Source organism: Lycorma delicatula, chromosome 3, assembly GCF_047948215.1.
Source record: "Lycorma delicatula isolate Av1 chromosome 3, ASM4794821v1, whole genome shotgun sequence".
NCBI classification, from domain to species: domain Eukaryota; kingdom Metazoa; phylum Arthropoda; class Insecta; order Hemiptera; family Fulgoridae; genus Lycorma; species Lycorma delicatula.
This window is the reverse complement of record NC_134457.1, coordinates 109271611-109299386: the sequence shown is the minus strand read 5'-3', so window position 1 is coordinate 109299386 and position 27776 is coordinate 109271611. Positions and strand designations below refer to the sequence as shown.

The following is a 27776-nucleotide window of genomic DNA, read 5'->3' as shown; positions in this document are numbered from 1 at the left end:
TTTATAGTGGAAGTACACATTTTGATGTAAAATCTGCTGAATGCTAGCTTTAGACAGCCTGAGTAACAATGCACAGTGAAGCGTGGACTCTATTCAATGGCATTTCTCACTCATGCTACATTGTTGCATGTATGGACTACTTTTTATGCAGCCACTCATTCTTATATCGCAGAGATAGTAGCTTCAATACTTCGAACCAAAGTCTAGGTAACATGAACTGAGAAACCAAGTGATTACAATGAATACCAAAATGTCTGAAATTCTCACTGATAAATCAGAAAATGTTCCCATATATGTAAAAGTATTTCACAAAATAAACAAGCTGATCAGACATCTACACCAATGGTACTTAATTTGTAAAGAGTAAAAAGTGAAAATTTTTATTTAAAAATTTAAAAAGTCTCCTTTAACAAAATTTAAAGTTCAGTACATTTATTCATCTGCAAACAACATGTTTACTAGCAGAGTTCAGATGTTATTGTTTTATCTCATTATTTTGATTAATTTTTAAATAAAACTTTTATTTTTATTTTATACAACGTAATAAAACAATACCTGTTTAGTTAACTTAATCTAAAGACAACAGTAAATATTATCATTTAGAAAACATTAAATGAGCTGCTAATTTTTTTACATTAAATTTATGTAAATTTATTTACTATTCCAAAGAAAATTTCACGACAAACAAAACCCAACAACAACAAAACTGATTCCAATTGTAAAAATTGTATAATATTCCAATATTTTGAATTCTTGGTTTTTATATACTATATAGAATCAAGAAGTTCTTTGGATCTGTTAGGGAATGTGCATCCAACTTCCATTGTAATATTTAGTGTAATTAGTACAATATTTATATCCCTAGGTATTGTATTTATTACTTTATATTTTGTTAGTTTGTGGTGTGATTTTATACATTCAATAGAATGTATAAACAGCAAATATGCTGTTTCAGAAGCAATGTTTTCTTGGAATCTGTGAGTAAGTTAGTTAATCTCTTTTAGACGCAAGTACTTTCTATAATCTAATATGTTTAAGATTCCATTATGAATTTTATATTACAAATTGTCTCTATAAGTTTGCATGTGCATTCATTAACATGAGCTAAATAGATAATTTTGTTAAATGCTTTATTGAAGTTCTCAGCTGAAAACAATATACAGATTTTAACTTTTATTTTAAGGTTCAAATAGATTCTCATGGTTTTTTTAAATCTACAAATTATTTAACTCAATAGTTTGAATACCACTAATTAATATATACTTGGAAATATTTTTGAATCCATACACAAATAAAAACAAATCAACTTACAAACTGGGCTGCATAAATTCCATGGCAGTCGGGGTCCACACTCCTCGAATAAGTCTTTCAAATAATTTTGTGAAACCAGCACCATTACCTGTAATGTAAAATTTAGATTTTATCAGAGTGTAAGAAGTCTAATCTGGAACAAGGAGGTAATGCAATGTAAAAGATTTATATATGTAAAGCATACTTTGTGCCAATTCTTACCTATGTACCAAAAACCTGGACAGGTGACAGAATGATGAAGGGTTGAATACAGGCAGCAGAAATGAAATTCAAGAAAAGCATGGATAAACTGTATTTCTGAACTCCACAAAGTGAGTATTTTTTCATTTTCAGAGAAGAATCAGAACATAAAGAGTTAAAAAAAGAAATTTACAGCCAAAATAAACTGCATAATCAAGGACTTAAAAGAGCTTAAGATATGGAACTTGACGTATTCAGTATAACCTATTCAAGGGCAGATTTGTAAAAGAAGAAATTCTGAAATAAAGATAATTAAAGAAATAAAAATATTATAGAAGCATTAGTGATATTGTAGTGAAAAAATCGTTATTCTACATTACCTTAACATATAACAAGAGTGAAATATAATTTCATTCGTAAGTAAATAGTAGAATGCTCTCTAGCAATTCATCTATTTCTTGGACATAAGGCAGGCAAAAAATCCTGAAACTAGGATTATAAATAAAAAAATGCCTGAACTGCCATCCCATTTTAAGTAGTCCCCTTTTGGAGTGATACACTTCTGTAAGTGCTTCTTCCAAAGTCAAATCGTTCTGAGGAAGTCTTATCTTTAAAGCTCATTTTCAAGCAGCTTCTGTTAATCAAACTGGATCACCTGCACAATGTAAAAACGACAAACCTTCAGCTTAAGCCTCATCTAAGAGAAAAGGAAGAAATCACAAGGAGCCAAATTCACTAATACACAATATATAAAGTGATGAGCATGTTGTGAAAAATTTATGCATTTATAGCTGTGTGGATAGAAGCACTATCAAAATTGAGCATTCAATTACCTTTATATCAAAGTTCAGCTGATTTAAGCCATTTGTCACCTTAAATGTTAATGTAAAACTGAAAACTGATAGGGATGAATTCACACTGTACAGTCCGCAAATAAAAACAATGATTCTGCAAGTCAATCAAGTCATGATCAAATCAAGTCAAGTCATGATTCTGCGAGTCTGTATGAATTCAAATATCGCACTGTGGATCTTCAAGTTTGATCTAGAACTTGATGCTACATCTCTGTTCAACTTTGTAGTTCACATTGAAACTGTAGATGCATGTGAGCATAAATCTACAAAAACTTAATACACAGATCCTAAAATGTAACAATGATATTTACCCTAACTGCTAACTCAGAAACTTCCTTCATGCTAGTGCAGCATACATTTACCTGTGTTTACCATGTACATTTTTAAAATAATAAATTGAAATCCTTTTATTATCTTGTGTATAGGTTCTAGAATTTTGCTTCAAATTTCCTTTCAAATAATTGCTGCAATGATATTTGTTATATCTGAATGGCAGTAAGCAAAAAGGAACCAATCAATAATTACTTTTTGAATAGTCATGGTTTAAAGTTTAAATGATACTGTAAAGCATAAGTTCAGAGGCAAATAACTTTTTGTTTTTCTTTTTAAAGTAAATTTAAACAAAGGGCATTAAAATTTCATTATAATTAACGTATAATCAACTGTGGTTCTTTCCTATAGAAAAGGAAGGGAACTTATCATATTTTCAAAACAAAAAAATTCTTGTTATTGGATGGTTTCTTTTTACTGAATGTCTAGAATGGTGAGCACTATCCAGTAAGTTTCTTATTCAAAAATTGATTTTTTCAGGCTTGGTTGCTTTCTGCTTAAAGCCATACATTTAATCTTCAATATTTTGCTTTATTTTAAACTGCACACAGGTTATCTGAATAAATTATATGATCCCCCAAAAAAAATTGCCAAGCCAGTTAAATCTGGTAATCAAGATGATCAATGGTCTTCATCAATTATTTTTACAAAAAAAAATATCTCACACACCATTAACATACTACCATTTGCCGTGTACATTATTATGACTTCATGATACATTCATAGTCTCTCTAATTACCTTCTCATATGATGACCTCCTGGTAGCATTTACCTATGTTTCATTGAAAAATGTGAGGACAATAATTCTTTTTCATGAAAATGTATACTGAACTCAAACTCCAATTGAGGCCATAATGGAATTACACTGAAGATTTTCTGAACTCCAATGTCTACTTGTTTTTGTAATTTATGTAGCAAATAAAGAGAAATAATTTTTCATCTGAGTAAGAAACAACATATTCCTAGATTTGAACAATGCTATGAATAAAACACATAAACCATCAGCAGTAATAAAGTGTTTTCTTTATCAGATTCCTGAATCTTATTATTCATATTAGATGCATGCCATGCTTGAATCTTAATTTCTGTATAACTCAATTAAACTCAAATATGTCATTCTAATTTGATGAGAGAAAATCTTCATAAGAATCTGCTAATCTCTAATCATATTTGATGAGACATAAATATTCCAAGGATTCTTCACCACTTAACAACATTTCATAATCTAAAGCTTTAATTTAACCACACATTCATCCATGTTATCAGTTTCTATAAAATGAAACTGTAAAATTATTGTACACTTATAATTCAGGAAAAGCTACCACAAAGACTCCAACATTTTTTTAATAACTAAGTTCTCAAACTTGAAGTAACTCTCAAGGATATAGATTCAGTCTTCTCTGACAAGCAAAAGACAGCTCAAGGGAAGAAAATTGGACTTTGTATATTCACTACTACAAGATCATATTTATTGCCAATACATACATTCATACCAATGAAAATAGATTTCTCTGTGTTTAATCTTTTAACAGGTTTCATGTATTTTGATTATCCATATAAAAGTGGAAATGATAATTTTAAAATAATAACTAAAAGAACCATAGATTTTGAATAACATATAACAATCACATGAACAAAAGTGTAGAATTTTACCTTTTAAAGTACCAATAAGTATCATAATAAGGTATGCATTTGGGTATAGTTTCGCTGCATGTGTTACTCCATCATATACTTTTTTACATCTGTAACAGAAATAAAACATAAATTACTTTGTTACTATGTTTAATATCAACCAGATCCCAAATGAAGATTCTCATCACTATTACTGTTCTCTCAATTATTAATTAATTTCTAACAAAGATATTATTTTTAACCTCAACTTAACTCTATTTCTATTACATATTACATGTTTGTATAATATATTTGAGTATTATTGTTTGATTTAATGCAATTACTATTTCACATGTTATATTTATGAATTTTTATATTTTAAAGTTCCCTTAAATCACAAGACCATTATTTAATGGTTGATCAAATCAGTACTCGCATATTATGTTAAACATAATTTATAACTTCATATGATGTTGGTTCCTTTTCAGTATCTGTTGCAATAAAAAAGTTACACATTCTTCTAAATTAATTTTTTTTTTTTAAATCTGCAGGTAGCACAAATGAGTTTTTTTATGGTTTTAATAGATCTCTATTGAGGGTCCTACATATGCTAAGTTAATATAATAAATTTTTCTTGTGTTTTGGTGGTTTTATGGAATTTCTTTTCAATTATTAAAAAGTTGGTTTTTCCACCATTTTGGGATCTTACACTTATAAAATTGATATTCACATATGTTATGCAATTTAGCAAACCTTAAATCATTCCGTTAGAACCAACTTGATAGCTTATACTGTTATTACATGATAATTACAAAATTTTAATTTTGGCAGTCATTTTGATGTGAACTCAATAGCCAATTACGTCCATGTGTAATTACATCCATCACTAATAAAAAACCTTTTTTCACTTGTACATAATAGTGAGTAAATAACATAAAGTTCTCAATGTTTACTTCTTTTTTTTAGTAACTATTCTACCTCACAAAAAAATACTGTGGTGAACACATTGTAAAAGGCAATAGGAAACCACTTCACTCCTCACTTTCCTAAGTAAGCTTGGAATGGAATATTTGCTATCTTGATAATGACTATGCCAGTTTTCTGATTAACTAAGATACTTTGCATGTATTTTTTATTATTACAACCTTAGTTAAACTTTTACATGCAAATTAATCAATAAAGTAAGATGGATGAAATGATGGATAAAAAAGATCTAACTGGGAATATAACCTGCCTAACTGATTTATAATTCAGCTAGCTAACTGACCAACTGGCCATCCAACCTGATGTTTGTGATAAAAATACAGATGTTACGGTATACATTTTTACTAAGTTACTTCAATTAACTTGATAAAAGTAAATGGGCTGGTAGATTAAATAATTTACTGACTGACACCTGCTTTAATCATTTATAGACTTACATAGGATCTATAACTGAAAGTTCAGAAGGACAATACATAAAAATATCACTCTAATTTTTATGCCTTATACAAAATTTAAGAAAATCATTTCAGTTGTTCAGAATGAAGAAGCGAATGAATCAACACAGACAAAAGCAAAATTTACAGAGTAATATAATGCATAACCTTCCTTTACACATCAAAGAAGGTTAATAAAAAGAATGACTTAAAACTTACTTCTACTGGTACCTTTAAAATTCTTGAGTAATTAAAATAAAATGAAGGAAATTAAGCAAATGAATTGTTCTTAGGATTTAAAGTTAAAAGAGAAATAACTAGATTAAGGATTGTTATGATAATAATTTCTTTCTGAAAACATTTGTCTTGCCAGTGTCCTGGCAGAAAATCTTATCTGTTAATACATCCTTGATTACTTTCTAACAGCAAACTAATAAAAGCAATTTCTTTTGATAATTATAAAAATTCAGTTATTGCTACTTAATAAAATTAACTGCATTGATAAATCACTCAGGTATATAAATAATTACTAAGAATATCTTTGCAAACTAGTAGTCAAATCAAAATGAAAAAGATGTGTTAATTTTCCCTATATAACATAATGTTAACCATAATTATTTTTCACGTATTAACAATTTATAGTTAGATGTATTATAAATGTTTCTTTTATTGTTTAGTTCAGAGTTATTGTAGAAAATTGCTGCTGATTCATTTAATAAATTAAGTTTTTATGATCTTACGATTATAATTATTTTTATTGTAATTGGAAATATATTCAAATGTATCAAATTATTAACTCTACGTAAATTTATTGTATGTAATATCATGTAATGAGACTTGCTAAGTCCTTGAGACTTGTAGTACACTCGTAGAAGATTGGAATAGGACTATCCAAATGAAGTGATGAGCTTGCTTATATACTGTATATGGAGTTGCTGAATCATCAGGACCCAAATGCATCTGAAAGAAGCTATGTGAACTGTGAAGAAATGCTGAATTGTCTGGAGCAACCGAAAGGAGCTGAGTGAAGTGTAAAGAGCTGAGTGAATTCGACCGAAGCAAAAGATCTTTAAATTTAAAAGTCTTATATTAAATGATAATTAAAGTCCAACATTTAAACAAGAGCAACAAAAAAGTGAACATTTATAAGAGTATTTAAAAATTAAATAAGTCATTTAAATAACTCTGAATCTTAACATACAGCCTGCCAAAAATCATATGATACATGAATTAAATTATTATGAATGATAACATGAAACATATGATTTTTTACAATTATAAATGAGTTAAATAAAAAGTACAATTTATAATGAATTATTTGAAAAAATGACAATAAGTTTAGTTGTATCTATGGACAAAAACAAGAATAACATATTGACAAAGTAATAATACAACTGAGAAATAATTTTTACATCATCATAATTAAACTAATACAATATGTAATTTATAATCACAGTAATGTAATAATGTAATTATGTAATTTATGTTCACAGACATTTTATAAAAATGCAATCAATTGAAACAAATGTATGAAATATTTAAATTGATAAAAAATATTACAAAAAAGAAAATATATTATCTGAATTGATCAATTGTGCTTGGTAACAGGCATAATTTATGAATAGGTCTTCTTAATAGACCATTAGCTGTTTGCAAATCAACAACTCTTACAAGAATGTTTGAGCTTGGATATACCTGGGTGACAATTCCATGTTTCCAATGCATGGGTGGAGAATTTTCACTGGTAACTAATACTAAGTCCCCAACACAAAGATTACATGATAAAAAAGTCATTTATTGTGTTATTGTAAATAATCCTTTGACCATCGTCTCCAGATAGATAGAACAAATTTTTGGAGTAGTTGCCAGCAGTCTAATCGATTAATTTTTTATTTCTTGGTAATAGAGATCAAGTAAGAAAGTGAGTGGACATCCAATAAGAAAGTGTCTAGATGATAGTAGCTCTAGGTCTCTGTGATCATTATAAATAGAGAAAATACGACATGAATTGAGACAGGCTACGATTTGTGTTAAAATTGTATATAATTCCTCAAAATTAAAGATGTTTGTTCAATTACACAATGCATATGATATTTAATGCTTTTGATTGCACTTTCCCACAAACCACCAAAATGGGGTGAAGAGGAAGGAATGAATGACTAAATAATCAGACAATGGAGAATGCTCCAATGTCTGATTTTAATTTTTCTGAATTTAAGAATTGATACAAATTATAAAGTATATTTTTGGCAGAACAGAAATTGGAACCATTATCAGAAAATACTTGAGTGCGATTACAGTTACAGTACAATTAACTAAATTAAAAAAAAAGAAAGACACAAAAACAATTTTTTCTAAAAAAAAAAATCCCCCTGCATGAAATGAATCTTTTATGTACTGCTATAAAAGACTCTGAGGTGAGATGAGAAACTAATTCTAAAATAATTCTAGCTTTAGTGGTGAGACATGTAAAAAGTGCTATATATGCTTCATTTAATGTTTTAGACTCTAACTGCGAAGACAAATAATAATTGGACCACCATAGTCAACTGCACAGATAGAAAATGGTCGAGAGGATATTACTCTGGAAGATGGTAATTGACCAAGCTGTTGTTGTTGGACTTAAGTTTTTGCAGTAAATCAAAAGCAACCCACCGGGTTGGTCTAGTGGTTAACGCGTCTTCCCAAATCAGCTGATTTGGAAGTCGAGAGTTACAGCGTTCAAGTCCTAGTAAAGCCAGCTATTTTTACACGGACTTGAATACTAGATCGTGGATACCGGTGTTCTTTGGTGGTTGGGTTTCAATTAACCACACATCTCAGGTATGGTCGAACTGAGAATGTACAAGACTACACTTCATTCACACTCATACATATCATCCTCTGAAGTATTATCTAAACGGTAGTTACCGGAGGCTAAACAGGAAAAAGAAAAAGTAAATCAAAAGCATGTTATACATTTACAAATGATAGAGGAAATAACTCTCTCTTGCCATTTATAATCCAATATTTCTGTCATAACGAATAATGAATAAGTTGAACACTTGAACACCAGCATGCAAGATTCGCATGTGTTCAGCATTAATGATTAGTTTTGTGATGTTAGTATTAGGATGTAAAACAATAGGACATTTCACTTGGTAATGTAATAGAGAGTGTTGCAGTCTGCTACCTACATGTAGTAAGCCTAGATTATCCACAGAAGGATCAAGTGAAATAAGTTTGCTTTGTTTAGAAAAATAGTTTGATTGTTTTTAAGATTATTTAATTAGTCACTAAAATGCATGTGTAGTGATTGTTGAATAAAAAGGGAACGAGTTCGATTTAGTTCCTGAGTATTAAAGGACCAAAAATTTATTCTGATTGTCTTGATTTAGCATTATGAATAAATTTGAAACAAAAACTAAAAGTGCGAATTAAAGTATGCAGTGATGAAAATCATTCTGTGTAATTGAATACAACAGTAGATGAAAATGATGTTACAATATGTTTGCATTTTTCTATTACACGTTCTATATATATATATTACAGTTATTAAAGGTAATATTAATATCTTTCGGCCAATGGGCGGAAGTTTGTAATAACCTATGAGGACCATGCCACCAAAGTAACATGTCAACTAATTTACTTGGTGAACAACCTCCAGACAATACATCTGCTGGATTACCAGAAGATTTGACGTAATGCCAGTTAGCATTTGTGGTAATTTGTTGAATCTCAGAAATTCTATTGCTGGCGAATACTTTCCAATTAGATGGTTGTCCATAAAAAAAATGTAGTAGTATTGTAGAATCACTGTATAAATGTATTTTGTCAAACTGTATGTTTAAGGCATTAATTACCTTAAATAATAAACGACTAAATAGTAAATCCCCATAAAGTTCAAGCATTGGAAGTGTAATTTGTTTTAGGGTGCTAATTTTGATTTAGAACAAAGTAAATTGGAAGTAATTATATGATTAGTGTATTTAGTTCTTATGTAAATCTAACAGCCCATAGCCTTTTATGGAGATATCAGAGAATCCATGTATTTGAATGGAATTAATTCTACTATCAATATTGGGTTTGATGGAATGATTTATTTTAATGGATTCAATCAAATGTAACTGGTTGTATAAAGTGAGCCATTGTGTTAGTAACATGTTGGGTAATGTTTCATCCCAATTAATTTTAAGCTGCCACAATGATTGCATAAAATATTTATGTGAGAAAACAATAGGATCAATGAGTCCTAAAGGATCAAATACACTTGCTATGATGGACAGAATATTTCTTTTAGTGTGTTTTTTTAGAATCATTAGCATGAGTAATTTGGTAAAGTAGCTTATCTGAGGAATTATTCTGTAGAACTCCTACAGTACGTAAGTTCTGTTTTTGATTTAAAAAAATGGAAGTTATTGTACACAGAATTAGAAATAATGCTATTAACCCACCGGGTTGGTCTAGTGGTTAACGCGTCTTCCCAAATCAGCTGATTAGGAAGTCGAGAGTTACAGCGTTCAAGTCCTAGTAAAGCCAGTTATTTTTACATGGATTTGAATACTAGATCGTGGATACTGGTGTTCTTTGGTGGTTGGGTTTTCAATTAACCACACATCTCAGGAATGGTTGAACTGAGAATGTATAAGACTACACTCATACATATCATCCTCATTCATCCTCTGAAGTATTATCTAAACGGTAGTTACCGGAGGCTAAACAGGAAAAAAAAATAAATAATGCTATTATTGGAAAACCATTTATGCAGTGGAAAACCATATTGTTGTAATAATCTAGAAATATCAATTTTTAACTGAATAACCTCATCAAAGTTGTCTGAACCCATTATAAGATCAACATAAAAATAATTTTGAATGGACTTACATGCAAGTGGAAATTCATTTTCATTTGCAATTTGAATTAAACATTGTGTGGTCAAATATGGTGCACAAGCGGTCCCATACATTACTGTACGTAATGCGTAGTGTTTTATCTCCTGATCTGGAGAATCACACCAGAGTATACACTGTAAATTGGAATCACTAGATTTAAATAATACTTGATGATACATTTTAGCTATGTCAGAAGTAATGGTGTAATTATGGATTCCGAATCTAAGCAATGTAAATATTAGATCTTGTTGAACTACGGGTCCAACTATAAAAGAGTACTGTTGAGGAAAAAGAGTTAGTGATTTTTGCTGAACCATCAAACAAAACTCGAATTTTAGTAGTTAAACTTGATGGTTTAAATACTGGATGGTGAGAGAAATAACACACATTCAATTTGTTAATTAACAAATTATTTGAGTAATGGCATATGATCTAAATCTAAATATTCCTGTATGAAAATGGAATAGTCTTTTTTAATGTGTTAGTTATGGAGATAACTGTGACCCCCTCTCTGCGTGGGTTTTTTAAAAATAAAAGTACAGAAACGAGCATGTAAGTTGAATTTACCTTATTTTAACTTCTGCTTAAGATATGTGTATAATAGTAAATATTCTAGAATACTGATTAATACATGTTTTAGCATAAAAAAGGAGCTAAAAGGTTAGCTTAAAAGGTTTTGTTAGTGATAGGTCCCAAAGCATGGATCAATGCACAAGCTAGCTTTACAAGCCATCACACTTAAACCCCAAGTTATTACTATCAGTGTTTTGTAATGCATCCCCAGAAAATAAAACAGTCATTCTATTAAAAATTTCATCTTGTAGATCTACTGCATCACCAGAATCATTATGCATTATACTACCAAATTTATCCTCATCAACAGTTTCATCTAATGTAACAATATCTAAATGTTCAGCATCAGAGAAATCAGAGTCTGATGATAAGTCATCTAATAACTTTGATATTTCATTATCAACCACATAAGCACTTTTTCTGCCATGTTTGAACTGTTTATTTTCTATAAAAAATATTCCTAAAACACAAATTGAAAACAAGAAATCAAGAGCATACAAATTAAAAAAAAATATGGTTAAGAAAGAAAACTCATACTATAAACGCAATGTTTTTTATAACCATTTTTTTTTTTATAACCACATTTTGAAATGTGTAGTGTTTATGAATAAACACTATGACACTATGTTTGTTTATTCATAAACACTACATTACTACGAAACAAGTTAAACTACATTATGGAAAGAAAAAATACTGTAAACATGATGTTATTGTAATAAAAATTATGAAATGAAGGTGTAAACTGAATAACAACATTGAGTGACACGCAGCGGAAATTGCAATGACGGCAGCGTGGTGGGAGGAACAGGCTACAGTAAAGAAACATTCAAAACAGCTGTTTGTCTTGGCAATTGTTACAGAAATTAGACCTACGAGTAACATTTTATAGCCTAATGATATTATTCCCTTTTATTACTAAAAAAATTGCATGTTAAGTCATTACACAACAGCGGCTGATAGCAATAGACGAAGTGTACTATTACAGCAAAATGACATGAGGCTGAATTTTCACTGCCATAATAGTACGGCAACACGCAACTAAAGGTTAAGGTTGGAATTGTTGCTTAGCTTTCTTTCCAAAGACAAAAATCTATTTCTAGCATTGACGAAGAAATCACCTAGTTGAATTTTATTAGCCTTGCATGGTAACAACACGACAAATTTACCCTGATTATTTAGAGTAGTATTATTTTGAAAGTATTTTTCACTTGTTGAGGTTTCATTGCCTGAAGCATCAGTATTAATTTCTTCAAGTTTCCAGAAATTCTCGAGTAAAGTATATAAATGTTTATGAGCGTTACGTACAAGAAAAGATGCAACATTATTGTTATTAGAAAGACGACCACTTATATATCCTAATTTAATCTTCTGTATAAGAGGATATCTTAAATTACAAATGAATTTCCCATGGAAGTATAAGACTCAAGTAGAATTGAGATCCAATTAGTGTCAATATTATTTGGTATATTGAAACAGGGATCATCCAGAAATATATTATGAGGTAATTTGAAATGAGAAATGTCAAATGTGATGAAGGGAGGCTGTCAGTAAAATAGCACATTTCACCTTCAATGAAAAGTTCTTATAACGTCAGTGTAATGTAACACTGTATTTGTGATTAAACTAATGAATTATTTATGCCTAAAATGGGTAGGTTACTTTTATTAAGTTTAAGACCTAATGTTCAGGTAAAACTAAAAGTACAAAAACTTGCTTGTGAACCAGAATCTAACAGTAATTTGCATGAATATGTATTACCATGTACATCAGTAGTCTTACATACAGCTGTTGACAGAATTATACTTTCGTTTGACGGATTTTTAAACGGACAATAGGTTATACTTTCAGGCTTATTGCTGTCTACGTTAGAATAATTCATTTTGTCCATACGAATGGTGTATTGCGTTTTTTACCATAATCTTGCATAGACTCTTTGAATAGCATTTATTAATAGAATGATCCTTACATAAATAATTATTATTTGCCAAAAAGGTTTTACGATTATCTATATAAATTTAAAAATTGCTTACATTGATATAAGTAATGATTTGAATTACAAAATGAACATTAATACAAATTGAATTTTGCATAATAACTCTCGTTATGTCTTTTATACTGTTTATTAGGATTTAAATTAAATTATTTGGTTAAAGAGCTGGTTGTATTTTTATGACGTCCCTTGGTTTCATTATCTGCATTCATTTGAGTGTTTGAGGTGAATGTATTAATATTTTCTAAAAGTTGTAATCTAGAATTAAGAAATACAATGAAGTCTGTAAAGGTGGGAAACCTCTCATTTGACAACCTTTCTTTCCACAATCTTGAAGTGTTATAATACAATTTAGATGTTAGAAATTGGACTAATTTAAATTCATATGTATTAACAAGAAGTTGTTGTATTGCTTTCAATGAGTTCACATTTGAGGAAATTTAGTTAATAATTTTGGACGAAGTATCTACAGATTCTTTTTTTACAGTATCTGATTTTAAAATGCATTCAGCAGTGTGAAAAGCAATTATATATTTATTGTCAAATTGTACCTTTAATAATTCTAAAGCAACAAGATAATTTTCATTTGTTATTGGGAGATCTTTAATGATAGCTAGAGCTTCAGTTTTCAGCTTCAGAAGAATGTAGTAGTGTAGTTTTTGAATGTTAGTTAAGTCATCTCTATTATGAACTAAATCAACAAATACATTAAAATAGTGTTGTTGCCACTCTAACACATCACCACTAAATACAGGTATATTAATGGGTTGTAGTTGAGTCTGTTTAAATGTTATATCTGAATTAATTTCTTTATTAGATGATTTTTTTATAATTATTAGTATCATTTATTAGATGTTGTAAATTGCATTCTGTAATACACTAGTCTTGTTCGACTTGTTCATGATCTAAAAATAAGTCATCATGAAATTCTGTATCAAGTTTTGATTGTATGATCTCATATTTGTCTTGCAAATTAAGAAGAATCCTTAATTTAATCTGTAAGTCAATTTTATCATCTTATGAGGATCAAAGTTATTAGTAAAGTTGTGAATTCTCATTATAGAGGCCTTTACTGACCCTCTTTGTCTAATTAATTGTTCTCTATTCATAATGATATAATGCCAATTATTAAAATGTGAAATGAATTAAATGATGTTACAATAATAGTGATACAATGTAAATTAAATTAAGAGTAATTAATTAATGTAAAAAGTACATTAAGAAAAGTGTTATATAAATGCTGTTGTAGATTTAGATGTTGTGAGTCCCTTTTAAGCAGTAGATTGATTGATGAATATGAAGATTTTTGAATGATATTTTTTTCAAATTTTAGATATATTCTTAGTTCTGGTAGATTAAAAAGTGCAGAATTCTTGAAAATGTTGATTATGATGTATATCTGCAGTCAGAGGATCAATAAAATGTGTATCTAGAAAATTGGTATCAATTCATTTAACAAATTAAGTTTTTATGATCTTGCGATTATAATTATTTTTATTGTAATTGTAAATATATTCATGTGTATAACAACATTATTAACTTCTTGTAAATTTATTGTATGTAATGAGACTTGTTGAGTCCTTGAAACCTGTAGTAGGCTTGTAGAAGATTGGAATAAGACTATCCAAATGAAGTGATGAGCTAGCTTACATACTGTATATGAAGCCACTGTATCATCAGGAACCGAGTGCATCCGAAAGAAGCCATGTGATGGTAAAGAACTGAGTGCATCTGAAAGGAGCTGTGTGAACTGTGAATCCGACCGAAGCCGAAGATTTTTAAATTTAAAAGTTCTATATTAAATGAAAAAATTAAAGTTCCAACATTTAAACAAGAGCAACAAAAAAGCGAACATTTATAAGAGTATTTAAAAATCAAATAATTAATTTTAATAACCCTGAGTATTAACAGTTATTTTATTCAGTATCATTATTATTACTTGCAATTACTTTTTATTATATTGAATGTTGTCTAATTTATATTTTTAGTTTATCAAGGACAAATTCTAATAGAAAATATTTTTAATAGAGAAATTAATTTAATTTATAATCTTACTATACGCTGCTGCCGCACAAGGTATACCATGTTACAGACTGAATACAAATATAATAGAACTAACATGAGAGTAGGTATCCATTTTCCAAAAGGATTTCACACATATTTTTTTAATTTTATTTGATGGATGACAAGATGAGCAGTGGAAAGAAAAATTATTCAAATAAAAACAAGCAGCGTGGAGAGGTATGGCAGCTTCTGCATTTAAAAGATTTAAATAAAAATAGATGTGTATTAAATTATACAAAATCATAAAAAATTTTATTTGTAGAATTCAGTTTCAGTAAATATTTCTGTTTTTAAATTTAATTAAGTAGCACTTTAATCCCACCAAAAACTTACTTTTTCATTAAACCAGAAGGGAGAAAAGTCAATTAGTAGTAAAAAATGTATACAATTGTCTAGTGCAAGAAAACAGCTTTAAACCATAAACTAAAAAAATTTAGGATTTTTCAAATTAATTTACAAACAAATTAGGATTAGTTTGGAAAGTATGAAATTTTTACCTATAGATTTCTTTCATTGCTGAAAATGCCAGCTTCACAGGTAGAAATTTTGCAGCCTTGTATCCAATGTCGAATGGAGTATAAAATACTACATACCTGGAAATTTAAAACAAAAACGGAACTTAATTATTTATTCATGTATTAAAATAATGTGTCATTTGAAATAATATAATGATAATATTTTTTTTTCAACCAAAGGTAATCGTATCTTAAACTATCTGAATGATAAAAATTCTTAACTATAACTGATTTTTTACTTATATTTTACTTAATACCACTTGTAAATTCAAATGAATAGTCTCCAAAGATTTTTAAATGCAATTCCTAGTGATTTATTTAAAATTAATATTACTCTTGAAAAACAATCAATTGTTAGTGGACAAGTTAATGTAAGTTACATGTATAGAAAAATAAATAAGTTCAATACGTTGAAGAAATGGTAGACTGTAGTTATAAAAAAGAAAATTATTGATGACACACAAAATACAAATACTGCCTGTGCTGGTTGGATTTCAGTCTGGTATGCTGAGTTTCTCACTGCTGATTTTCAGAGCTCCAAACAGAAATAGTGTAAAAATTACATAGCAAAATTTACATTATCATGTACAGATGGTAAATGTATAAAATAGTCTTTCTAGGTTCATATTATATCCTTTTAAACAATAAGGAAAATCAGTTAACTTCTTATTACCATCATTCAAAAAAATCAACTTGATATTTGAATCTTACAATACATCTGAACCAAACACATAATTCTCAAATTTAAGAAATTATGATAATCAAAAGTTTAGTTTAAACAAGTAAATTTTAACATGTTAAATATTTTAAAAGTCTATTAGACTTTTGACTAAGGAATTTTGACTAGTTAAAATGTATTTGTACTGTTCATGTGTTTATATGCAAGTATTTTTACCATACAATTGTTGCAACAGTGAGCTGTTGCGTATTCTTAAGAGGAGCAAGAATAGGTTCACCAAGAAGTCCGTTACAAAGCATTCCTCCAGCAAAGACAACAAGCATTGTTGATAACCAACATGACATTGGATGTTTTCTTGAAAATGCTTGTGCTCCTGTAATTAAAAACAAGTGTTATAGGAATAATATACATAACAGGTTAGATATTTTAATAATAATAATAAATGTTTTAAATTATGTAAATATATGTACAAAATTTTAAGAATAAATAAAATTCAATTAAATGAAAAATTTAAGATATGATGCTGTTTTAAAAAACTGAACAAACACTCTATTCACACACACAAAAAATAATATAAAAAATGGCAACTTAAAATAATTGAACTGCAAGTTTACAAGTTGTCAACATATCAGCTCAGCTGTTGAATAATGATCTAAAAGGAATAAATTAATACTAAAATTGCAGCATATCTTTTACTTAAACCTTCAGTTAAGTGATTTTTATTACGTCAATTCTTAATCATTTTGCAAACGATAGTAAATAAGTGAATTCTAATGGGCTTTTGCTACACTACTTCCAAGACATATTACGAGATAATCTCTCATGATTTTCTTTCCTATTACCATTTTCTAAATATTAACATCCTGACCAACATTCTTTTGTTGGATTCTAATGAAACAAATGAAACATTTTTTGGATTCTAAGCAAACAAAGGAAGCAATCAGACTCCAATTCAAGAAAGCTGCTGTAGGATTTGATGATATATAATTAAACAATTAATTTCCTTGAAATTTCCCCCTGCATTCATCACCTGTTCCTAAGAATACTACCAATAAATTGAGTTATAATTTTGCATTGCTTAACAAAAAAATTCTGTTTATTACAAGTGGTAAGCATTAAACACACAATTAAAAATACAAAATTTTTTTCTATAGTACAATAAAAAGATTATATTCATCATCATATCAACCAAGAGCATGTTTGAAAACTCAATGGGCCTTAACTATGGTCCACTGCAGAGGCATATCCAGGGACCCATTCACTTCAGCTTCATTTACAAGTAAAAACAAAAACCGCTAGCTTTATGCAGGCCAACATTAGCTGCTTCCTTATAAAACAGGTTTGTAAAACATCACTAAATCCTCCGGCATTCCTAATTATGCATCATTCTTTTTTAAGTGATTTTTGTAAGGTTGCCATACCTTTCAGCATATGGAGCCCTTTAGAATATTTTTGCCAGAGACAATTGTCTTTAAATCTCTGGCAATAAGCAAAAGAATAAGTTCCTAATGGAACTTATTTCCAGACCCAAATATTAATTTGGGATATCAGCCTACAACACACATTAGTAAGTATTCTTTATTATTATTTCTTTTTTTTTAGAAAATGGTGTTAAATTTTGCATCAGGAATGAATTTACCTTACTCATATTAGTTGAAGAATTTGAAACTCTCAGAAAGGTACTTACGTTTTGCCAAAAGGTGCATTTGTAACTCAAGACTACACTCATTTAATTTAAAAAAAGAGCTACATATAAGCATTACTTACAACAGACTCAATTCTATGCAAATACCCTCATAAAATCAGGACAGCTACACAATAAATGTTGTTACAAATATGTATCTTTTACAAACACATTGAAGTCAAAAATTCAATACACTACAGTGAAATACTATTCAACTACAGACAGAACGGTTTCCTACATACTGCAAAATTAGCTCTACCTACAACAGACACATATAATGTTATCCATAAAAAGCTACAGAACTCTATAAAGATCTTTTCCAAGCACATTTTCATACTTACAATCACTTTTCTAATTTTTAAAATTAAAACAATCATTTATTAGCAATAACTCCTTTTTAAAACACAATAATAATTTGAATATTGCATATAAAATGTCTTGATTGTGGTATTATTTTTACTAAGAAAAATATATTTTAGATTAAAATGTACATGTGAAATATCAGACTAATTTATACCAATAAGACAGAACTTGAAAGTGTAAGTGTTATGAAAACTTTAATAACACTGATAGACAAAAAAAAGTTTTTTAATGTTTCTCTAAGTGTGATCCATTTCTTAAATTGCTTCTTTGCGTACACTGCAGATCTATAAATACAAATTTTCTATCACGCTTAGTTTACGCTTCAAAAAAAATTAAGGGAAAATATAGTTTAAATTTATAATTTTGCATAGCCATATCTGTGTTAGAATGGTTTTTCTGATGCTTTTCTTTTATAAATAATCTCAGGCACATCCCAAATTAATGTCCAACAGTAATCGGCTAGCATGTTAGTATTCCATTTCCATTTATATCAGCTTTCCATCACCAAAATGTCTTGGTGGAAACTTTCACAGTGTTCTTCACTTACGTCTCCAAGGTTGTCCAGGAAAAATTCCAGATGTGAGTAGAGGAAATGTATTTTCAAAGACATATTACATCCCATAGTTCTGTATGAAGTAAGAAGTTGATTAACAATATCGTGGTAATTGTCAAATTTTTGTTTGCCGAGAAAATTTTTGCAAATGTTTTTAAATGAAGCCCAAGCTGCACTTTCTACATTATTTAACATTGAGTTAAATACATCATCTTTGACAAACTCTCTTATTTGAGGACCATCAAATATTCCTTCTTTAATTTCTCTTTCACTTACATTCAGAAATTTCTGCCTGATGTAACTATCCTTCTTCATTGCTTTTACAAAATTTTTCATTGGTCCTAGCTTGATATGGAGAGGGAGTAAAATATTTTTTTTTGGGTTCAACTAACAGCTCATGAATAATATTTTTCCTATTTGAAGTTAAATTGTCTTGTTTTTTCCACTCTTTTGTAACAATGTTTATCCCTAGCTCAGCTGTCCCATTCACAAAGAAAGCACGTGTACTTAGTACAGCCTAACAAAATACTATAACTTTCAAATCACCACATATGTTCCAGCTATGTTTTTTATAATTTATTTTTTCAAGAACATCTTTCATCACATTGTATGTCTTTTTCAAATTAATACTATAAGCGATTGGTATCGAAGGATATTTGTTACCTTTGTGTAGTAGAACCCCTTTTAAAATATACTTGGACGAATCTATGAAAAGGAACAGTCCTTAGGTTTATGAACTTGTCCTAAGAGCAACATAAGTTCATCAATATTTATGCAATAAACCAAATTATTTTCATCAATAAAGTTCTGAGAAAGTTCTTTTTGTCAGCTTTGAAAGCCCGAAATTTTTATATTTTTTTAAAAGTAAATTCCAACCTTGCAGTCTTGATCCTAACGGTTCAGCTTGATTTTTTGATAAATTCAAATCCCTAACCAAGTCATTTAATTCACCTTGGGATATAAGGTGTGGCTTATTAGAGGATAATTCAAAATCAAAATCATTGTTGTCTTCTTCAGTACTGCCTGATTCTCCATCACTGCTTTCAAAACATACATTCACAGGTGGCTCAGTAACTGGAATAATTTCACTGTGAGATACAGGCCTGATTACAGATTGCAATGAAGGATATTTTACAGTATATTTAGATTTTTTAGAAATTTCATACACTTGTTAAACAGAAGTAACAATCAGTTAAATGATCCTTTGGTTAATGCCAAACCATAGGTACACCAAATGGCAAAACCTTCCATGTATCTTTCAGCCATCCTCTTAAATATACAGAACAATTATTGTATACTATACGAGGAGCCCAAGTCTTATCCTATCACCAATTTTATAATGGAAGAACCAATAATATGCTTTTTTAATTAAAGGTATAATATTTTTTCTATTTTATTTTATGGTAAACTCACCACATACATAACAAAAGGCATCCACATCATTTACACAATTTTGAGGCATTATGACACTGCACTGTTAACAAACTTAAGACAGCAATAAGACTGAAAAAAATTAATTCATTCCTAAATCTAGTGCTTCATACAAACAACACAGCTGTGTTTTTAGCTACATATTTTGATTTGCACAAACATGATTAATCTTGTACGTGAAGGCTCATCTTCACTGTTAGATATGATGTCATAATATGTGACTATGATATGATTTAACTCTTTGTCTAGATTTGTTTATTTACAGCTTATAAATTATGTTAACAAAATTAAACAATAAAAAATGAGGTAACAAAATACAATATACGAGCTTAAAATGCTAAATGTACGTTGAAAAATGAAAAAATCCTTTAATTAAAATTAAAAAATTTTTCAAACATGGTGAGTGATAGAAAAATTCTGAGTTGATATTCATTTTCAGCATCAAAAAACAGATTAAAATCATGTATCTCATGTTAGGAAACAAAAATTATGTTTATCAGTGTAATTGTTAAAAATACATAATTCTCGAATTAAATAAACAGATATCCTGTTTTTATAAAAGAAATACTTCTAGCAACTGTTTTAAATAAAACTATTCAGAATAAAAAAAATATTTTTTGGAATTCTACAATAACTATAAGAATTAAATTTGTACTATATTTATGTCAATACAACTAATTAAAATTAATAATTTAAATAATTTGAATGTAGCAGATGTTAACTCAAGGTTAAGATAATTTCAATAATTTATTCATTCTCAGTATACTGTTTCATTAAAGGCTTTGCATAATCAGAATTTTTATTATATTATGATGAATCTGTATAAGTGTTCAGTTACAACATAGAAATTTATTTTGCCTTACTATTTATACCTTGTTTACTTTGCATGACTAAATCAATAAGTATTAAAATTACAGCAGCAGTACAGTGTAATGACTGATTTAAAAATAATTTTAAACTGTTTATAGAGTCTTATTCTGAAGTTTGTAACACAAACGTTTATAAAATATCTTTTCAAATGTTTACAAGAAAACCTTTTCTATTCCATATGATTTTGGCAAAATCATGCATAAAGTTATCAATTTTGCAATTGAAGAAAAGAGAAAGAATTGCAATCTTTCATGTAAATTGACTGAATGCTACATAAGAAGTATGTTGTACCAAAAAAACAAAACATTTTTAGCATAATAAAATAGAGGGAATATTTTCTCACACATATTAAATATGATTCTTATTTTCTGCAATATCTGATATTAATGAACCTATATCAGTATCAGAAAAAAAATTAAGATCACCGTTACAAAATTGTAAGTTTAGAAACTATTTTAGTATTAACTTCATTTTAATTTTAAAATAACTATATAAAACAGAACAAATATTTCATGAAAATAAAATTTCTGTAGCTCATCCAGTTCAAAAGAAAACACATACATGCTCACACATAATTAAAGTCCTCACTCACTAATTTGTTTAGATCATTTCTCCTGAATTTCAACCAAGAACCTTGAAAGAAAAATGAATGCTATATTCCTTGTAGAAATACAAACTAAGGAGCTTTAGAGATTTTCTGAAGGTATTCAATCCTGTGATTCTCAAATATTAAAACAACATTTTTGATAATCAGGTGATTAATGTTCTAAATGATAAAGTTTAATCTTTAACATGGCCATTCTATAATTCAAGGTATAAAAAAGGGTAAGCTAAAAATGGATTTTGTCAAAAATACTTTATTAAGGACTTTAGTTTATTATTTACCTTGAAATTTAACTTAAACATTCTATTCCCTGATCATAAAAGGATAAATCTGTCAGTAGAACTTACAACTGTCAGAGATGCAGTCTGGTGAAGTTACACTGAATGATGAGCATTTAGGACATCATTTTAGACTCAAAATTGGATCCAAAATGCAAGTAAGATTATAAAACATCAACAAAGTCTTAAGTAACTCAAGATAACTCAAGATTGTGCTCTTACCTAGGTCAAAAATGGTCATCAATGCTTCCATTTCTCTACCACCATTTGCCCCATGATACGAGAAATTTGGAAGATAAACTCAAGAGATTAGCAAAAGTGAACTATCTAAGATCAAGAATGTAATGAAAGTAATTGGAAAGTATTCCTTATGTTTAAAATCAAATCTAAAGTGAAAAAAGAAGTTTGTCTGTTATCTCTGGTTTTTAATTTAGTCACTGAAGAGATAAGCAACAAATATATTGAAAATTGGATAACAGAAAAGTTAATGTATTCGCTTTTCTGGAGGATGCAACTATGATCTTTGATGTCATGATTGACCACCAGAAAAAAATGACAGGAGTGTTTTTCGAGAAGACTACGCCTGTAGGACTAAAAATGAACTTAAAAAAATAATAAGTGCAAATTACAGAAATTCTGGCTTTAATATATAACTTGAATATATTGAAATTGAAAGTAATACAAAGCAGAGTTGATAGTTTAAATACTTAAGAGATAGTACTGAACAGTAGAAACTCATTTCTAGAAATAAATTAAATAGTGAAAGCTGGATCCAGAGATGTTATCAGCATTAAAAAATGTATAGCAAAAAAGCTGTTAACTAGGATAACTAAAAATAAGACTCATTAAATGATACTCAAACCTGTTTTACTTTATGGAGAAGAAGAAACATGGACACTGAGCAATAAAAATAAAAAAATAAAAAACTGGCAACTTTTTGAAAATAAAACAGTAATGAAAATTTATGGTCCAATTTGTGATAGTGGTGAGTGGAGGTGGAAGAATTTTATATACAAGTGTAAAGCTCAAAGACTGAGATGGCTGGGTTACTTAGTTGAGAGACAAACGAATTCATGATTAAAAGAATAGTGGAACGGTAGACCTGAAGAACAAATACTATTGAGGACAACCATGACTGAGATAGAGACCTTAAAAATATGAATAAGTTAGGGCCAATTTAAGATGAACCAATTAATGCAGTTGCTCAAAGAGGACTAATTGGTGAACCTAAAAAGTAGTTAAAGTTTGCATGGCCAGTCAGTAAGGTAGTAAGTTTTTGATGAATTAATCACATTTTTAATTAAAAGTACAATTTTTCTATACCTCTACATTCTTTAGTAACCCGAAAAATGGAATTTATTTTTATTCTGCAAACTGCCCATAAAAATGTAAAATAATTTCTTCTTACTAGAAAAATGAAATGTTTTGGACTTACAGCTCTATAAAACTACCATTTATACTCTTCTATTTCTTTTATTCCAACTTTTGCATTTGTTTTCCACAAAATCAGAATATATAGGCCTTTAAATTTGTTTTCACTTGGTTCAATCTTGGTTTTCTTTTCCCTTTTTTGTGCTGTATGTTAGATTGTGACTGCAAAGAGTAAATTATTTAAAATGTTATTTTTATTCATCATAAGAAAGATATATAAATTTAAAAAATCTCTTTTGAATGCTGGAAGGTGGAGGTAGATTTTACCTGTGCTAAGTACAGGATAAAAAATATTTTCACCCTAAAGTTAGGAAAAAATTCAAATTTACTCAATATGACAATGGTGGCATATGAAAAAAGTTTCACATGTTTAGCATATGACAAGCCCCATCTTCTTACAATTCCAGCAACATTTTGGTCATCCCTTGCCGTAAGAGTTGGTCATATCTAAAATCGTTTAAGACAAAAATTTTAGGTAATGTTTAGAGAACTAACGACCACTTTAAACCAATTCAATAATGTGCCTATTAAGGAAGGTATGATTTTTTTTTGTCTTTGAGACCCATTTTTTCCACCCCTTGGCCAATGGTTGCTGATATCAAAAAATTTTACTTAGATAATATTTAGGTCCATATCCAAAGAATAATAGGAACTATAAACGAATTCGTTATTTTATTTAATAAGAAAGTTATAGCTGTATTTTTTTTCAAAAAAGCCCCCTTATTTCCATCCCCATCATCCAATTTTGGTCATTAATGAACTTGGCTGAGATTTTGGGATGAATTATTTTTAAAGAACAATTTGAAAGTGATTGGCGCAAAATTACGTCAATTATCACATTCACAAGAAAGTGAAATATATATAAATAAAATTTTGAGCTGATTGTGGTTTTGGGGTCTGGGGGATGTGAAACGTGAAGATATATCAAACTTTTTGGAAGTCGAATCATGGTACCCATTACAACAGGTAGCTTTCTTATGAAATCCATCTAAAAACTGTATCCCAGCAGTTGAATATAATTATTCCTTTACAAGTTTTGAGAAGACTTCAGAAAATTGTTTAATACAACATAAGTAAAACGATAAATTAAAATGTTAAAACTAGAGTTGCACATTTAAAATCTCAATCATAGAAATAAAATGAAATATTCTGCTGCTACTACAATATATTGGAAGTAATTATAAACAAATAGTAATAATAAATTAGATAAAAAATTAAAAATAAGATTTTCTGGTGGCACAGGCCACCAAAGTATCAAAGTAATAATAACTGGTGGCATAGTTGTATTACTTTGATTCTCAACTAGGGCCTGAAATATGCGAGTCAAATCAATAAAATAAGTAATGACCTTAGTAGCAGTTGATGCAAATTAACAAATGAAAAACTAATACAAAGTTTGATGCAATAATATTAATCATTACTATGATAAATTTGTAAATTTAGATAATTTTATTATGCTTTTTTTAAGATTCAAGTTATAAAGTTTTAGTAATGTATTTTATTTAAACTAGAATACTGATTTGTTTTTTATTTGCATTTCATTAAAAAATGGTTAATTAATTTTTTTTGTGCATTATTTATACGTTAAATGTGTTGTTTTACATTCATTTTTTCATTATCTTAACATAACTTTGCTACTCTAAAAATATTATTTTTTGAGTTATAAAGATTTTACATTTTCAAAAGTATTGTAAATGTTTTTTTCTGATATAATATTAATCCATGATTTGGGACTTCAGGGAAGATTCATAAAAAATCATTAATGTTAGTGTAATTCCATGACTTACCAAAGATTGATAGGGAAAATTACATTATAATTTGGTAAGCTGCCCTTTCCATAGATTATAGTTTGATTGAAAGCTTTAATATTCATTTGGATAGTAGTTATCTAAATATTTTCCTTTCAAAATTATTTCCTATATGAATGACTTATTTAATACAGTAAAATTCTTTCAAATGTTAAATTGCTTCTGGTTAATTATATCTAAAGATATTTTTTTTATTAAAATCTTTTTTGATCAAAGCAAAGGTGTACAAGAGCCTAGAGTTTATGTCATCAAGGTTAAGTACATGATACCTTCAATGATGAACTGATCTTTATTAGATTATTAAATATCCAATTTTTATTTCAATTTAACTTATGTTTTCTAAATAACTTATATTGTACAGCAACTTCTCATGTCAAGCTCAAAATAACTTGAGATAATAAAAAAAATATTTTTTTAACATTACACTAGCTCAATGCTATAGTAATCTAGAGATAAATTACAGTGAATACAATAGAGTAGATTATTAGAGATACAGATGAAAATTATATTAACCAATAAAAATGTAAATAATAAAAGAAGTGATTGCTGACCTTCTGAATAAAAATAGATAAAATTAACTGAAAATTTTTGGAACACTATACTCTTTTTAATGTAATATAAAATATTCAATCAGTTACTTAAATAAAAAAGAAAATGTAGCACTTACAATAAATAAATTTAAATATAAGCTCAAAGGATTTCCAGAGATGGAATGAGCAATTTATATTAATCATTTCTAAGACACAACTCTACTCCAATTGCTATATTAAAAATCTTACTACAAAAATTAGTTATGTAATACAGGAATATTATTAACTGGTTGCTGTGGCACCATGTTAAATGTACAAACCAATTATTATAACTATTGTCTTCTATCTTCCTTATGTTTATGTGCAAACATTAATTTCAGTGATGTATAGTAGTAGTATAGTATATTATATATTATATATGTAGTAGTATGTATGAAATAGGTTTTTTTAAAGATTCATTCACAACACTTTAAAGAAAATCAGTGAACTGTAAGTCATAGGTGAAATTTTTGATTAATCTTTTTAAAATAAATCAATTTATAGAATGCAACTTAAATGCATATAGGATATGAGTTGTACTTTCATATGTATTACTACAATTGTTTTCATAAAAATATAACAAAGTTACTTTGAAATAGAAAAATTATAAATAAAAAACTCAGACATATTAAAACTATAAACAGAATGAAATTGATTACTGTTAATAATATTATTGTTTTATTATATAAGATACATAAGAAATTTTATATAATCATAATTATTTATTACTAGCTGACCCAGCAATGTGTTGCCATTGCTAGATTTGAGTGTATATATATATATATATATATATATTAAATAAAGACAAATGAAAGTTTAATAAAACATTAAAAAACTGAACATTACAGAACTTAACAAAGTTTAACCTTTCCCATTTTTTCCTTCTCCTTATTTCCCTTTTTCCATTTTTTGCAAAAATATTTATTTTCATGTAACTAACATATTCTGAATAAGAGCCAAATTGGAACATAAATAATATTTTTCTGAAATATCTCAACCCCAGCGCCACCTAGTGGGTCCAAACTAATTCAGAAACCTTCCCAGGCGAGAGCACAATATCTCACCAAAGTTTCATTGCAATCAGATGAATGGTATATAAACACATACAGGACAAACAAACATTCATTTATATATATATATATATAAGATTAGGATAAACATTTCATTAATTTTGGTAGTTTGATATTTTCTATCTCCTAAAACAAATAGTGGTATAGCACTTGCTAGTCTACCTCATGAATTTTTTGAAGATTGAGACAGCATGAAAAAGAATCACGTTTCACAGCCAATTGTGTAAATATATGTACAAAATTTTAAGAATAAATAAAATTCAATTAAATGAAAAATTTAAGATATGATGCTGTTTTAAAAAACTGAACAAACACTCTATTCACACACACAAAAAATAATATAAAAAATGGCAACTTAAAATAATTGAACTGCAAGTTTACAAGTTGTCAACATATCAGCTCAGCTGTTGAATAATGATCTAAAAGGAATAAATTAATACTAAAATTGCAGCATATCTTTTACTTAAACCTTCAGTTAAGTGATTTTTATTACGTCAATTCTTAATCATTTTGCAAACGATAGTAAATAAGTGAATTCTAATGGGCTTTTGCTACACTACTTCCAAGACATATTACGAGATAATCTCTCATGATTTTCTTTCCTATTACCATTTTCTAAATATTAACATCCTGACCAACATTCTTTTGTTGGATTCTAATGAAACAAATGAAACATTTTTTGGATTCTAAGCAAACAAAGGAAGCAATCAGACTCCAAT

At 28.4% G+C, this 27776-nt stretch overlaps 1 protein-coding gene across 2 annotated transcripts in view; it reads right to left on the bottom strand.

Annotated features, from left to right (window-relative positions):
* The window catches only part of LOC142321879 (trimeric intracellular cation channel type 1B.1), an 80278-nt gene that overhangs the window by 13115 nt on the left and 39387 nt on the right, over positions 1-27776 (bottom strand). For both annotated transcript variants that reach the window (XR_012755732.1, XM_075360352.1), the window contains exons 2-5: positions 16613-16769; positions 15700-15795; positions 4329-4417; positions 1312-1399 (exon numbers count right to left, since the gene is read on the bottom strand). Coding sequence is in view for 1 of the 2 variants with exons in the window: in XM_075360352.1 (XP_075216467.1) it covers positions 1312-1399; positions 4329-4417; positions 15700-15795; positions 16613-16769 (430 nt within the window). In the remaining variant the exon portion in view is untranslated. The remainder of the gene's footprint in view (positions 1-1311; positions 1400-4328; positions 4418-15699; positions 15796-16612; positions 16770-27776) is intronic.